Source organism: Epinephelus fuscoguttatus, linkage group LG13 (genome assembly GCF_011397635.1).
Source record: "Epinephelus fuscoguttatus linkage group LG13, E.fuscoguttatus.final_Chr_v1".
NCBI classification, from domain to species: Eukaryota; Metazoa; Chordata; class Actinopteri; order Perciformes; family Serranidae; genus Epinephelus; species Epinephelus fuscoguttatus.
Genome location: NC_064764.1, coordinates 6,726,630 through 6,741,346, shown reverse-complemented (window position 1 = coordinate 6,741,346; position 14,717 = coordinate 6,726,630). Strand labels below are relative to the sequence as shown.

The 14,717-nt window shown below is 40.1% G+C and overlaps 1 protein-coding gene across 13 annotated transcripts in view; it reads right to left on the bottom strand.

The window, feature by feature from the left end:
- The window catches only part of lrrfip1a (leucine rich repeat (in FLII) interacting protein 1a), a 65,518-nt gene continuing 50,801 nt past the window's right edge, over window positions 1-14,717 (bottom strand). For 6 of the 13 annotated variants that reach the window (XM_049593410.1, XM_049593412.1, XM_049593409.1 and 3 more), the window contains 7 exons: window positions 13,926-13,997; window positions 12,487-12,657; window positions 11,463-11,555; window positions 11,120-11,212; window positions 10,829-10,921; window positions 10,386-10,527; window positions 4,708-9,242 (listed from right to left, as the gene is read on the bottom strand). In XM_049593410.1, the coding sequence (XP_049449367.1) occupies window positions 6,154-9,242; window positions 10,386-10,527; window positions 10,829-10,921; window positions 11,120-11,212; window positions 11,463-11,555; window positions 12,487-12,657; window positions 13,926-13,997 (3,753 nt within the window). In that variant the 3' untranslated portion in view covers window positions 4,708-6,153. Of the gene's footprint in view, window positions 1,217-1,315; window positions 1,421-1,507; window positions 1,588-1,686; window positions 1,808-4,190; window positions 4,241-4,707; window positions 9,243-10,385; window positions 10,528-10,828; window positions 10,922-11,119; window positions 11,213-11,462; window positions 11,556-12,486; window positions 12,658-13,925; window positions 13,998-14,717 lie in introns of those variants that run through there. The other 7 variants (XM_049593419.1, XM_049593420.1, XM_049593421.1 and 4 more) reach the window with 5 other exon arrangements.

Sequence of the window (14,717 nt, the reverse complement as noted above, 5' to 3'; positions counted from 1 at the left end):
ATGATTTGAACTTTTATTGCACAAAGATTACAGTTCTTTATGTTTCCTTACAAACATTTTAAAGCTTTGTAAACAGTGAAGCAGCGTCTCCCCAGTGTGTTCGGTATCTCCTGCTAACACCACTTTGAGTCCCAGTTGTCACATTTCTTTAGTAAGTCTCAGCTATTAAGTGTGTGCACAAGAGCCAACCAGTGACCGACTATATGAAGCTGAAAGAAGCTCAGAGATATGGCTGTGTCTTAGCAGAAGGGCGGTTACGCGCTGTGAGTCAAACTGTTCAACATTCAATAACCTGCATCAGGCTGCTGGCTACATGAAGGAACTATAATTGAAAGCTGGTGACTTTCTGACTGTGATGATTATATTGTGTTGGGGGTGCTCCGTGAAAACCGAGCAGTCCCTTTTGTCTGCAAACAAAATGTCTTGTTCAGTTTTACCACAAGTGACAAACACACCCAAACATTTACATCTTTAAAAATAGTTTGGCTTTGGATTTAAATGAGAAAAATACACTTCATTTCGCTCATTCATTCACAACACACACAAAGCACTCGTGTTCTCCACAATGAAGGTTGACAGTCTTGGGCCATGGACACTGAAAGTGTTCACTGCACGGTCATCTGTCTTTTCTTGTATATCTTTGTCCTCCATATGAGCAAGACAAGTACTGTACATATCTTATACCATGAGGAGAGGCAGCAGTGCAGCGTTTCGTCCCTTGCTTCACTGGACAACACAGTGCTATTCCTTCTTAGGACTCTCCATGTGGCCCATTCCCCCTTAAGCAGAGCAGTGCAGAGGTTCAACCTAAGTCATGAGGTACACAAACATTCGCTCCCCAACTTCACATACTTTCCAAGAGTATGCACACGCTACAAACAATTCTTATCAGACAGAACATAGACAAAGAAATGGCACATTGCTTGTTGGTGTTCTCTATTGTGTGAATATAATAACTACGATTCTTGATATTTTTTTGTTCTTTTTCTTAAGGTTGCTATCAGGCAGATGAAAGAGAAACCCCAAATGCAGGATGGCTCTTCTCCAAATGTTGAGCCAGTTTTTGGACACAGAGGGTGGAGTTGATGTGTGTGTGTGGGTGGCGCTTCTATGGAGTCTGTGCCATGCCACGACTAGACTTCATCTTCTCCAGTCTTTTAGAAAGGTGGCTGTTGTTTGATTCAAGTTCATCGATCTTGTCCAGTGCTGATCGCAACTATTGAGTCAAAAAGGCAGAGAGAAAATACTGCAGTCAAAACAGAGGCTGTTAAAAGGGCTAACCTGTAAGAATTGCAGTGAATGAAAACAACACTACCTCTCTCTGTAGTTTCCGTTTCTCTGCCTTCAGCTCATCCTCCACTTTCTCTGAGTTCTCTGCTGCAGACTTGTAGCGTGTCACCTGGCCCTCAAGTCTGGTCACCTGGAAACCCAAAAGAGAAAAACCTTCGTAGGTGAGAGTATTCATGTTTTTAGGCATGCTATGAATTCACACTTATTTTCTTCTTACATTTTGTTCCAAAGCGGTGACTTCTTGCTCTGCCTTCACAAGTTTAAACTTATAGTCACTTATTTGCCTGTTTGAATCTCCTGGAAAGATTTAGCACAAACAAATATTCTTGAGTTGTGGGAGACAATACAACAGCAGACTGCAACTACCGGTCTGTTTTCATGTGTATGTTTACTTACTCTGCAGTTCTAGTATGTTTGGATCATTGCCGTTTTCAAGAATTTCACCATCCGGGCTTGTACTGTTCTCAGTGCCATTCCTCTGTGTCTTCTCCTCCAGCTGGGCCTTTAGTTTTTTTACCTGTAAATGAAGCCATAACACATCAGCTGATGAATGACACACTCAGCTACAACCTACATTGCATTTCTTTGGGCAAATCATGTCTTTTTATTTTTTCCCCTCCCCCTTTTTTTTCAAGTGCCCCTTTGCCCTTCAGAACAGTTACAAGGGGTAGTGGTTTAAATCTTCCCCTATAAAATGAGACAACACTCCAAAACCCTGATATGTCATCAGTATAGTCATCAGTGCTATTTACATAAACAACTATGGCAATAATGGTATCATAACAATGACATCTGTCATTAATGAGATGGAGATAGAAAAGCCTGCACACTTGTGATTTGTTCACAACTTAAGAGCCACACTATCAATCGATCAAACAAGTCATGAAATATAAAGAACACTGCTTCATTACCAGGCCACTAGCAGTGCTCTGTAGAACCCATGCTCCTATCCTGTCAGTCTGCAGTGACAGAGGAGCATTAACAGCTGGGTTTAAATTTAAGGCATCATTTGCCATCAAAGGGAGAGAATGCGACATGAAAATAGCATGTCAAAATGTGGGACTGTGTCATAAACAAATCAGCAATAACGAAGTAACATTGGCAAGTTAGCTATATGAGACATCAGCATACTACTACATTTTTGGGTTATGCTTTTACAAAAAACAAAAAACAACCAAAAAAAAAAAAAAAAAAAAAAAAGGCATAGCTGTCATGTCTCCCATTTTGGCCGGGAAACTACCGTATTTTACCCCTCTTTCCCGCCGTCCTCCCGTATTAGTTTTTTTTCCCAGTAAATCTCCCATATTATAATATAATTTAAAAAAAAATAAAGGGTAAAATAAAGAGTCAAGTAGAGAATGAACAGATTGGTTTGCTTTCACTGCCAGCTCTCCAAAGTTAAAGTACCAAATAATCTAAACTAATGAATGCTCATTTAGACTATTAATATAGGCGAATTTTGACTTAATAGGCTATGTTACTGTCATTATAAGATTCAAATATGTTTTGTGGCTCCACACAAATTTTTTTAAATATTTATTTTAATAATTGTTTTTGGTCAAAAATGTATCTTTTGAGTTTGGGTTGCCGACCCCGACCCCTGCCCCAGATGCAAGCGTGCAAAACAGAGGGGTAAGGGATAAGTGGTAGGGGCACGGGGTGTGGTGGAATTGAGTCCTAGTCTTCATGAATTAGCTAAACAGCTCACATTCACAAGTTTGTTACACTGTAATGGTAGCCTCATGCATTTTTGTAGATCAGTGAAACTATGTTACACATCTTCATCACAGAAGATATTTCAATTGTTTTTAGAGGAGTTTAAGGTTTAAGTTTAAAAAGGCTCCCGCACACTGTCTCACTCTCTTATTTTCATTTTATTTAAGCAACGTTTCGGTCAGTGTAAGTCAAGACACTGTGATGTGGCTGTTTATTAATGATTGCTGTTGTTCTCTGACAGGTGATGCTCATCAGAAATGTTGAGCCCTCCAGTCTTCTGATTGGTTAATTGCATCCACTTTGGACACACACACACACACACACACACACACACACACATACATATATATATATATATATGTATATATATATATGTACATAATGTTGTGATGCTGCCTGAAATGCCTGATGAAGGTCACACCGACCGCTTCAATAAAATAAAAATAAGAGAGTGAGATAGTGTGCGGGAGCCTTTTTTGATTTTTACATATTTTGGGGTTGTAGCCTCTCTCCTGCGCACCTGCTGTTTTTGGGTGTGCTGAGATTTTTCCACACAAAGGAGTTTAAGGTAAAAGGCAATCTTCTACATTCTTCTTATTGTTAACAAACCCTATGAAAAATCTCTTGATACTATCTGAGGCACACTGATTTCTATTCAAGAGATAAATATTCACAAACACCTAAAACATAAATACATAGTGGTTTCATTTATATAACACTTTTCATTTTCTGAAAGAGCTGGCCACTGTTGCTTTGGGAAACGACCAATATTTTGAGGTTACCGGTGTTGCCAGTGGATAGCCAGATAACAGATATCCAGGCCAAGACTTCCTCTTGTGTGCGCCAGTCACTGTATACTAATCTCTAGTAACAGATAACTGCATATGAAGGCAGGTGAATTAAAATTTGCTAAAAAGAAAAAAGTCAAATCATCATCAGTCAGATAGCCAATAGGTTCCAGAATCGCATTGTGGCCAATGCACTGCGTCTCTACACAAACTGTTTATCTGCATGCAACCAAAGCCCACCCAAACGTGACTGGTCACTACTATTTTGACTACAAATGTAAACCGCAACTAAAATCTTGCCCCACTGCGTACAGATTCTGCATTCATATGCACAAATCTCTATATCGGAGTAAACATTATCAACATCCACATTATTGTCTCTGATCACTGACCCACCTGCTCTATCATTTTCTCACGCTCATCCACCAGTTTCCTTAGGCGAATCTCTAAAAGGTAGAACACATGTTTGAGAAGACATTTGACATCTGATTCTTGGTCACATATCATGAATTCAAGAACATCATGCATCACAAAGCCATAACACAACGCCAGTTCAGACAACATTAATCATAACAGCTACGGTCCATCCTTAAAACAAATAAAAAGTTAACATACCAGGGGTGGGAGGAGCCAAGGAGATGGTGTAAGGGGGGCTGGGTCAGAGTGGGAGGCTGATGCATGCAACAGTGCAGGCATCCATGAGGGAGTGATGGAGTGGAGTGTGAAGGGGAATGTTAGCATGCACAAACTGTGGAGAAGAGGGTCAATGCAAAAGCACACAGCTGGCAGGACTACATTCACACTACATGACCACACAATAATAAAGGATAATAAGATATGAATATTGATGTGTGTTTCATTATGTCACTCAAGAAATTTCATTACAAAAATGCATTTAGATAAACATTTCAAATTGGTTACAGCAGGGTATTTATTGGTATTTCAGTGTGGATGCACCACATTCATCTTTTCCATTAAGTGCAACAAAATGCAAACATACATTTATCAAACACATTCCATTGTTACACATGGAAATGGCTTTGTTTACAGGGATAATTCAGATATTGTGCAGTGGGGTTGTATGGGGTACTTATCCAAAGTCAGTGTATTACCTACAATGAATGTCAGTCGCCCTGCCCCCAGTTTGGAGAAGCAGGCTGGAGTCTGAAACTGAAGCTAAGCAATGTACTGCTGTGGACGGGGGCAGCAACAAAATGTATCATAGCCACCTAAAAAAGAATATTTTCACTGTTTAAGTTTGCCATCAGACAGCAATTTGGGACAGTGAAATTAAGCTCCCATAATGCACTCTTCAAAGCCAGACTCCATTGAGAAAAGCTGTGACTTAACATTGCTGAACATGGGAGCTGACGGTGTACCGCTGCCTTCATCAGTTACTTTGTGTAATTGTGTGACTTTGGCGTTTGAAGGGTTAGTTCAGATTCACAAAATTCACACAATAACACAAACTAACTCATTGAGACAGCAGTAGACCCACAGCCCCTGTGTTCAGCAAGCCAAAATTACTGTTTTTGTCAGTGGAGTCTGGTGACAAGAGCATAGATGAGTAACTGAAGCTGTTAACAGCTTCCTGTCAGAGTGAGGTGTCTGACGGAAAGGTAAAGCGGTGAAAATATTCTCCATATAGTGCACACTTAATCAGTTTCCGTGTTAGGTGGCTAAAATATGTTATGCTGCTGCCCACCGTCCATTGCTTTGCTTCTGTGTCAGCACTTCTGCTGCTTATCCAAACTGGGGGTGTGCTGACTGACATCTACTGTCTGTAATACACTGACTATGGATAAGCACCTCATACAACCCCACTTCAAAAGGTCCGAACTGTGCCTTTAAGTCAAACAGCAGGTTTTTTTTTAAACCCCTGAGAACAGCACAGGGTCTCGGAACACCTTTTTATCTTAACCATCAACATTACAGCTAGAACATGTAAAGCTAGTTGGCTTGAGTCAAAATGACAACTACCAATTAGAATTTGTGTTTTTTTTTGTCCATCTATGAACTATATGTGAGATACAGGCGCAAAGCAATATTAGCCATGACACAATAACAAGATTATGTCACCTGACATATCATGTGCAGTACTGTCCAACAGTAAAATCAAATGTTACAGTTTACATTCTCATCATTGCACATATGACCTTAATAAAAACTGATGTTTGGACCTTAGACTGTTTACATAGATTTGACAACAGGACATACATACAAACATACATTAATATTCATTTGGGAAAGGATCAAAGTGCTGTGAGGTTCTGCACTAGACTGTAAACAGCTAAGCAAATACTAGTAAGTGGACAGATCAAATGATACACAATATATCTTTACTACATACATCCATTTGCTAAGACATCTTACACTCTTCTTTGCCCTTGCCTTTGCCTTTCTTGCTGTTCTTCTTCACATCTCTCCCTGTCTGCTGTGGCTCTTTGTTGCTGACCTCCGTACTTTTTGGCATATCCAAATTTTCACCCTGCAACTCATGCTTAATGGCATCCAATCCTTCCTCTATGGGTAATGACATTGCTTGGTTATTGTCCTCTGCAACAACATCTAACTCCTCAGCATTTAAAACCTTTCCTTCCTCGATAATGTGCCCAGGTTCATCTGCTACACCTACTTCAGCCTCAGGCATATCTGTCTGCTTTTCACACACATTTTCCATATGTTCCACCGTACTAGACGTGGCATCATCATGAGCCAAAGAGTTTGGGTTGTCTCCAGGCATAGTAACTAGTGTATCTACCTGGGAACCCCCATCGACTGTACATTTCTCATCATTACTTTCAACTGGCTCATCTTGTCTATTTTCATTTGACTCAGTATTACTTTGGCACAGCCCTGAACTACTGTCGTTGCTTTCAACTGACATGACTTCAACTCCCTCCTCAACTTCTTCCTGTTTTGGATTTTCAGGGAGACTTGCTGCGATAGCTGCCTCCATATCCATGTCATCAAAATCAAAAGACAGCCCTTCATCATTTTCAGCGTCCTCCTCATCGCTGTCATGCAGGGTGGGTTGGGATGAATCCTTACTGTCAGGCTTGTCTAAGCTGGGTTCGTGCAGTTGCTGTGTCTCACTCTGCTGATCATTTTGACTGTTTTTATGTTCCGGATCTTCACTACTGTGGTCCTGCTCGACAGAGGACTCAATTTCAGGAGTCTGATTTGGAGAGTCTGGTGTATTTATCATGTCGATATCTTTTGTTTCTGGGGTCACTTCAGCATTTGCTTCATCAATCTGATCCTCAGACTGTAATGTGTTGTTTTCTACATCATCCAGTTGTTCTGCCTGCGCTACAGTCTCCAACAGACTCTGTACCGTGTCTAATGCATCAGTGCTTTTGGATAATGATGCACTGTCACAACTGCCACTTTTTTCGTCATGTGAGCTGTCGGTCTCTACTGAATCTTTAGGTTCCCTTGAGTCTCCATTCAGTTCCTCCTGTTCAGTTTTGTCTGCTTTGAGCTCTGAATCATCCCTGTCATGTTTGGGAGAAATGATACAGGGAGAAATGGATTCCTGTTCAGTCTCTGCTCCTGGCTCCTCATCATCTTTGACTGTCTCAGTTGCTTCCTTGGGACCTTCATCGGTAACCTTGATGAGAGTATCATTGTTGTCTGAGTTTACTGCTTCAGACTGGTCTGAGGCCAGCTCTGAGCCAGACAAGCTCTTGAGAGCATCAGTTAAGCCATCAGTAGAAGAAAGGGACATTGAATTGCTGTCCTTATTCTCAGAATTTCTTTTGTATTCAGATTCATCAGCAGCAATGTCACCATTGCTTGGAACATATAATTCAGCTTCAGTGTTTTCCTTCCTGCTTGATTCAAAGGTGTTTTCGGCATTATTAGTTGTCCATTCAGATTTCATCTCATCAACAGACTCAACTTCATCCTCTGCACTAACAATCAAACATTCAGTTTCTGACGCAGCATGGATGACATTGCCATTGGTTGAGACGTCTGTTTCACTTTTAGAGTTATCAACACTGGAAGTACACTCCTTGTCAAGACCATCAGTGCTCTCAGCACCTTTGGAGTTGTCAATGGGATCAGATGTACTCAGATTGGTTTCTGGAACATCACTTGTTATAGATTCTGCTTCTTCTACTTTCTCTGTTTCCAAAGTTAGTTCCTCATCTTGCTTATCCTTTCTGGGATCTGGTCTGGATTCCTTAAGAGTTTCAACATGAGAAATGATTTCAGTGGGTGTGACTGGTGCCTCTTTCTCTACTACTTCTGCAGTTTCACTTTGGTCCTCGTTCTGTTCATCTGTAACATGATCCACGCTTACTTCCTTGGGAGTTTCAATGTGTGAAAAGGTTTCAGGATTTGCTGTGGCTTCTGCTTCTTCCACATTTTTTGTTTCCAAAGTTTGTTCCTTGTCGTGCTCTGCTATAACATGATCCATACTAGATTCTTTGAGAGTTTCATTGGGAGTAAATATTTCAGTGGGCTTCACTGCTTCTACTTCATCTACCTCCTCAGTTTCTTGCCTGTCCTTCTCCTTAACTTGATCTATCTTTGATTCCTTGACAGTTTCAGTGACAGAATCATCAACTTCAAGTTCTATTGTTGGCCCTTTACATCTTGTGGCTGATTCCATGTCTTTATCTGTTTTGCCCTTTTCTTGATCTGTTCTATCTTTTTGTTGGTTCTTATCCTCATGAGTTCCTCCTTTCTTTTTGCCTCTCTTCTTCTTTTTCTTCTTTTTCCCTGAAGCAGCAGTGCCGTGAGGCTGAGTTTTATTTGATATTTCCTCTGCCTCCTCGTTCTCTGCCTCCTCTGCATTCTCAGGCTCTTGTTGAAGTTTGGTGTTTGATGAAAATGGGACGGACTCATCAGGTAAACTTTCTTTCACAACATCTTGTGCAATGTTTTGCTGAGGACATGATTCTGTATTTCTCAAATTACTTTCCTCATCTTCCTGTTTGTTTTCTTGCTTTTCAAAAAGGTTGTTGCATGACTCTCTAATGTCATCACTTTGTGTGTCAACATTACTGGTGTTAGTTTCTGTCTCCTCTCTGTCTTGGTTACTGGTCTCCCCTAAATCTTCCCCCTTTGGTGTTTCTGTGTCTAGAACATTTTCCTCAGAACTTGGTACAATCCCCTGAAGGTCAGGGCTGCAAACAATTGTATCTGTACTGGTTTCTGTGAGTAACTGGTCATTAATGTCACCATTTAAGTCCTTGCTAAAGCCTTGCTTCTCAAAAGTGTCTTCTTCTGTAGCAGTCTCCTTGTCTTCTAAGCATGTCTGTTGTTCTTCTGTTGGCTGCTCTTGGCTTGATGTCTCCAGAGTGGACACACCCCCAATGGTAGAGACAGTATCAGAGCTCAAGTGATTCTCTTTGCCTTTCTCAATTATCTCTTGATGCTGCTCAGGATCCACTTCTTCCCCTCCACTACTTCTCAACTGCGTTTCCTCTGTGTTGCCTGAGGGATCATGAAGAGTATACGGTGATAGAGGGACAAAAAAATTTGACTTAAGACATGATTTTGAAAACTGTCATCTTCATGAGGAAGTGCATCAGCAGAAGCCAAGGTAAGGCAGAAAACCTGATTGATTCAGTGGCCAGGAAGAGAAGCACAGAGCCCAGATGACCAAAAGAGGTACGAGGAGAACAAGAAGAAGAAGAAAGGCAGAAGGAACACCGAAATGAAGTGTCTTGATCCCCGGGCCCCGGCACATCAATGCGACAAGAAAAGAAAGTCTTAGGCCGGCAGCTCAAAGGTATACATTACAGTGCATATACAATAATGTTCAGTTTACACACTATTTAAAAAGAACTCTCAATGCTTTGAACCATCAACCCTGCAGAGGCCGGTCAGCATTTACACACCTATCTGCATTGACAGAGTTAGTCGTGATTCAGAGCTAATATGTATTAGCTAAAATGAAGAAAAAGGTGCAATAGCAACAAATTTAAAGCCAAAACATTAGCAATGAAGGCAAAGCAAGTTTGGTGAGTTAATAAGTGGAATGTAAGATTGTACAGGAAAGCAAGAGGTCAGATGGATGTTAAAGGACAAGGCTGCCATGGCTCTGTAATTTTTCTTGTTGTCAACAAATTCCATGAAAAGATTAAATCTAACTAATGCGCAAGTCTGTCTCACTGTTTTACAACTTTCCTACCCTGTCCGTAGCACTTACCCATGTTAATTCCTTCTATAGATGTTCACAAACACATTTTTCTAAAAGGCTCAGTAATTCCTAAAACTGCTGGTTACTGTAGTTTTAGCAAAATATTCAATCGGGACTAAAGTGTGCATTTGTTGGGCACTATTTTCAGCTGCAGATTAATCAATATTTGGTCCACAAGAGAGTATTTACGTGCAAGAGTCTGGCCCAATGATTTGTGTTTTTAATATTTTTGGACAACAATGGAGCTCTATGGCACAGACTAAGATGATATATCAGGCTGATACACAATACTTGTTGGTAGGATCAAGTTATTGTTGATTTGGGTATTTTCATGGAATTTGTTTAAATTAAATAAAGAGCTGACAGAGCATTTTGGGATGAAAGTTTTCAGACAGCCATGCAGTAAGAGATTTTTATTCCACAACGTGTTTTACCGAGCATGCTGTTCCCCTCCGGTGGGGAGGTCTGTGATTCCTGAGCTGGTTGGGAAGCAGAGTCTGCACTGGAGGACCCGTCCACTGCCTCAGCAACCTCTCCATTGATATTTAGGTCAGGTCCCAGTACTATTCCATGTTTCTAGACAAAATTAACAAGAAGTCCATTAGCTCCAAAGATTACACACTTTGAAAATAAGTTGCAATGTATGCTGTATATTTGTTTTTAAAAATGACAGTTTGAAACACGTACACCTAAAAAACATTTGCACTTGTAATAACTGTATACATTCAATAATCCTAGGATCTGGTTTCACTTTTTATGCTTTAGTTACCATGATAACAATATTCAATGCAATTCATTTTCATACTTGAGTTTCAAATATTCTTCTCAAAACTAGAGACAGCAGAATAAAATAAGCATTTACACACTGACTGGGTACCTTCAGAATGTCTTTCAGCTGCACCACCTCCTCTCTGAGCTCATCTCGCTCAATTCGGATTGCATCTGTGTATTCTTTCTGTCGCTCTAAGGCCTGAGCAGAGCCCCCAAGTGGCAGAGTGCAGAAGAAAGTGAAAAGAAAAGTGTATAAGAGGTGACAAGAAGTGAAAGTAAAAGGTGGCATTTAGTTTCATGCAAAGGAGATATTGAATTCATGTCTGCAAAAGTAAATGCTGAATGTGATAAAGTTAATATAAAACAAAACTGCTGGACCAGAGCTGATTGGCCGTACCCCAATCTTTTTATCCTTCCACTCCACCGTCTCCTGCAGGTCAGATATTTCCCTAACAAAACCTTCCTGTTTGTTACGCAGCTGACGGATGTCCTAAACAGCAGCAAAAGGAAATCAAGTTTGAGATGTAGAGAAAGAAAGCAAAAAGAGAGAAACAGTGCATGCATATATACAGGGTGTGGGAAAAAAAGAGAGCTGTGAAATGTATCCCCAACATGCAGCCTATTTAACTGACAAACTGAGTAAAAGGCAGCTGTTGTCCTGTCTTTTTAACCCATGTGAGGCTCTACGTCTGCACCCGCAGTCTTAGTGACACACGTTCACACTGGGTACAAATACTCACATTTAGAAGCTCTTCACTTTGTTTTAGCGTCTCTTTCATTTCATTGAACTGGAACTGAAGCACAGAGTGGGCATGTTTCTCTCGCTCGTATTCCTGTGAGGGACAACAGACAGCTTAACAATCAAAACTCCCTTTGTTTTCATTATGAATATCTATCTCACACACAGAAACATATGGCAGCCTTCCCACAAAGCTGTTTCCTTTGCTGTCAAGTATGACGTCTTCCCTTAAACCTGGCTGACCAGTTCCTTTTTGAGAACTTTGTAATGTGAATTACACTCCCAAATTGGCACATATATATATGCATATACATATATACATATATACATATATATATATATATATATATATATATATATATATATATATATATATATATATATATAACACATATACTGTATGTCCTTGAGTACCAATATCATGCTGTTTAACTGCATTTGTTGTAGTTTTAGAGTCAAAACAAAACATAAACTGCATATTAACTGAGTCAACTAAAACTTGACTGGGTTCTACTTTGGTATACTTACAACAAAATAACACTTCAAAAAAAGAGAGAGAGAGAAAAGAAGAAAATATTTTAACTGAACATTTTCTGCCTGCCTGTTTGGCTGACAGTTTTTCTTATCCCTAAGATTACACTTATTTTGCATTAAGTAAAGAAAAAAACAGAGCTTTGCAAGTAGCAAGATACCATTTTCTGGTAGCTTAGCTTGCTACATTTCTCTGGATATAGCTTCAATGTCGTGAAATTTATGCTGATGTAGAGCAGCTTGGCTAACTACGTTTTCCAAGTAGTCTGCCCAACATTGTTTCATTTTATTGCAATGGATTTGAGGAAGGCAGACCATCATGTTGCAGGCCTCTGCAGGGTGAAGGCGTCCTCTGGTAAGACCATTGAGATGTTGTGAAAACTATCTTCAGTGCATACATGACTGCAAAACCTCATGAAGGCAAAGAGCAAGGTAAAACAAATAATACATGGCTTAAGTCTTCAACATTCTATCAGTGTGTCTGCCTGCTGTACCTTGACTTTCTCCTCATATTCCCGGCGTGACTCAGACAGCAGTTCCTCCAGCTCCATGAGCGAGTCCTTGAGTGTGTCCACCTGGTACATCAGGTTGTTTTTCTCATTATCCAGCTGGGCGTTGGACACCATGGCCTTACGATACTTCTCCTCCACTTCTACTAATGCATCCTAATGTCATGACATACAGAGAATGTAAGAATATAACAGATGCGGGCTCACGTGTAACATGACCTTAAACAAAACTGCAGAGTCACACTTTCCTCTATCAATGTGAACGGGCAAACGTCATGTTTGGAGGAACAGATGGATGCAGCTGGCAGAGAATCCAAACAATGCAAGAATGTATACTGTATAGACGTCAGTACACTTATCTGTATCTCACAACTGTCAACCATGGTAAGAGGAAATTTAAGAAGTTCAGGCTAATAAACACACAGCAAAATAAAGAAAGTTACATGCAACATGCAACTTTGCAAGTTAGATCAACAGTTAGCAAATTTATACACAAGTTAGAAAACATCTGCTCAGGGCAAGATAAATGAGAAATAATGCAATATACAGTAATGGGCCTCACAAAGGACTGCAGTTATACTACTGTCTATGTGTGTCAATATTTACAATGAGTCTGGAGCACCAGTATTACTCCTAGAATATTCCATAACTGATCTATAGAGGAAAAGCTCTTACAACATGAGGCATTTTCAGACCAGAGGAACTTTTTCATAGCTCTAGGAACATAGTTCTAAGAACACCCTTTTAATTGTATCCGCACCACAAAAAGTAGGAAGGATCGTAGTTCTGAAGGTGAGGTTTTGAGGAACTTTGTTTTAGCTGTGGTTTCAGAATACATACTCTGTCGGCACAAGAGGAACCATGAGTGACGAAGTGAACAATAATTGGTCGAAAACAGCTAGTGCAGCACCGGAAACTGCCATTATTAAAAACCTGTTTGCCATGTAAACAACAGACAACAGAAAACACAGACAATAGCTCAAAAAACAAGAAATGGAAGAAAAGACAGACAAATGGACCAACAGTCCAGACTTTACTAAGCATATATATGCGACAGTGAAAACACCTGATTTTGACTTAAAGTGAAAGTGACAGTATGATATTAACCGTTGACCAGCTAACAGTACGTGACTTTGGCATTCCTTTTGGTAGCGTGAATGCAAACAGAAAATAATGCCCTTAAAAGGTATGTAGTACTTGGGGAAGCTGCCCAGAACTGTTTGGTCCAAAAACACCTAGATAATCTCAACTATCCACTGTGCCCTTTGGGTAATACAGCAGAGAACTGGTTGCACATATTACTGCATATCTGACCCGCTGTAGTGGTACCAAGTCTAAAATAACCAGAGGAAATTAGAAAACACCAAACATATTAGTTAATAGTGAGTCTGTGGGTGGTAGCTCTGGGGCTCTCAGGCTTATACCTTCACTTCTTTTAGGTTCTGCATGTACTTGGTTTCCACATCTTGAATCTGATCCTTCAGTTCATGAATCTCCTGGCAGCAGCAGTGAGCAGAAAAGCACAGTGTGACAGCATCAGAAAAGGTGATGCAGAGAGTTTGGTCATGATGAGAGCAGCAGCACAGGTGTTTGCAGAAAGATTGAAAATAGCATGGCAGCACAAAACTTCATAGAAGACCACTGTTGAGATCAAAGCTGCCAATTCCCTAAGTCTGTCCATTGCAAATACACCTTTCCTGGGTAGAGATACAACTCTGCCTCTTCTATGCTGAATTTGTCACTGTATGAGTGCTTAAGTTTGACTCTAGACAGAAGTTTCTGCTTTGATAGAATACAGCAGGAACTCTTCTATAATCAATACATGTCTAAATTTTCTAAATGTTGTAAATTCTCCATGGGGCAATAATTATGGTTAAACAGGCAATCAGTTTTGGTCAGTTAATTAAAGAATAATTCTTGTTAAAGCTGAAACTCTGATCTTAATGACTGACAATTGTTTGCAACCACGTCCCATTTTCAAGTAATTGTTCCATATAGAATACACGCTTGATATGGGATTTACACTTATAAGCAACATCTGGCACAAACTCCTTTTTTGATTGTTTATATTAATTCTAATTTTCATGATGATTTTATCAAAATTATCTAATAAACACTCTTCATTCCCAACTCATCAAGTTTCAAACCATGACGCTCTTGGTATCCCTCTAGTGTCAGTTTTGGACGCTCAGTAGTAGCTGAAAGCAGTTAGCAGC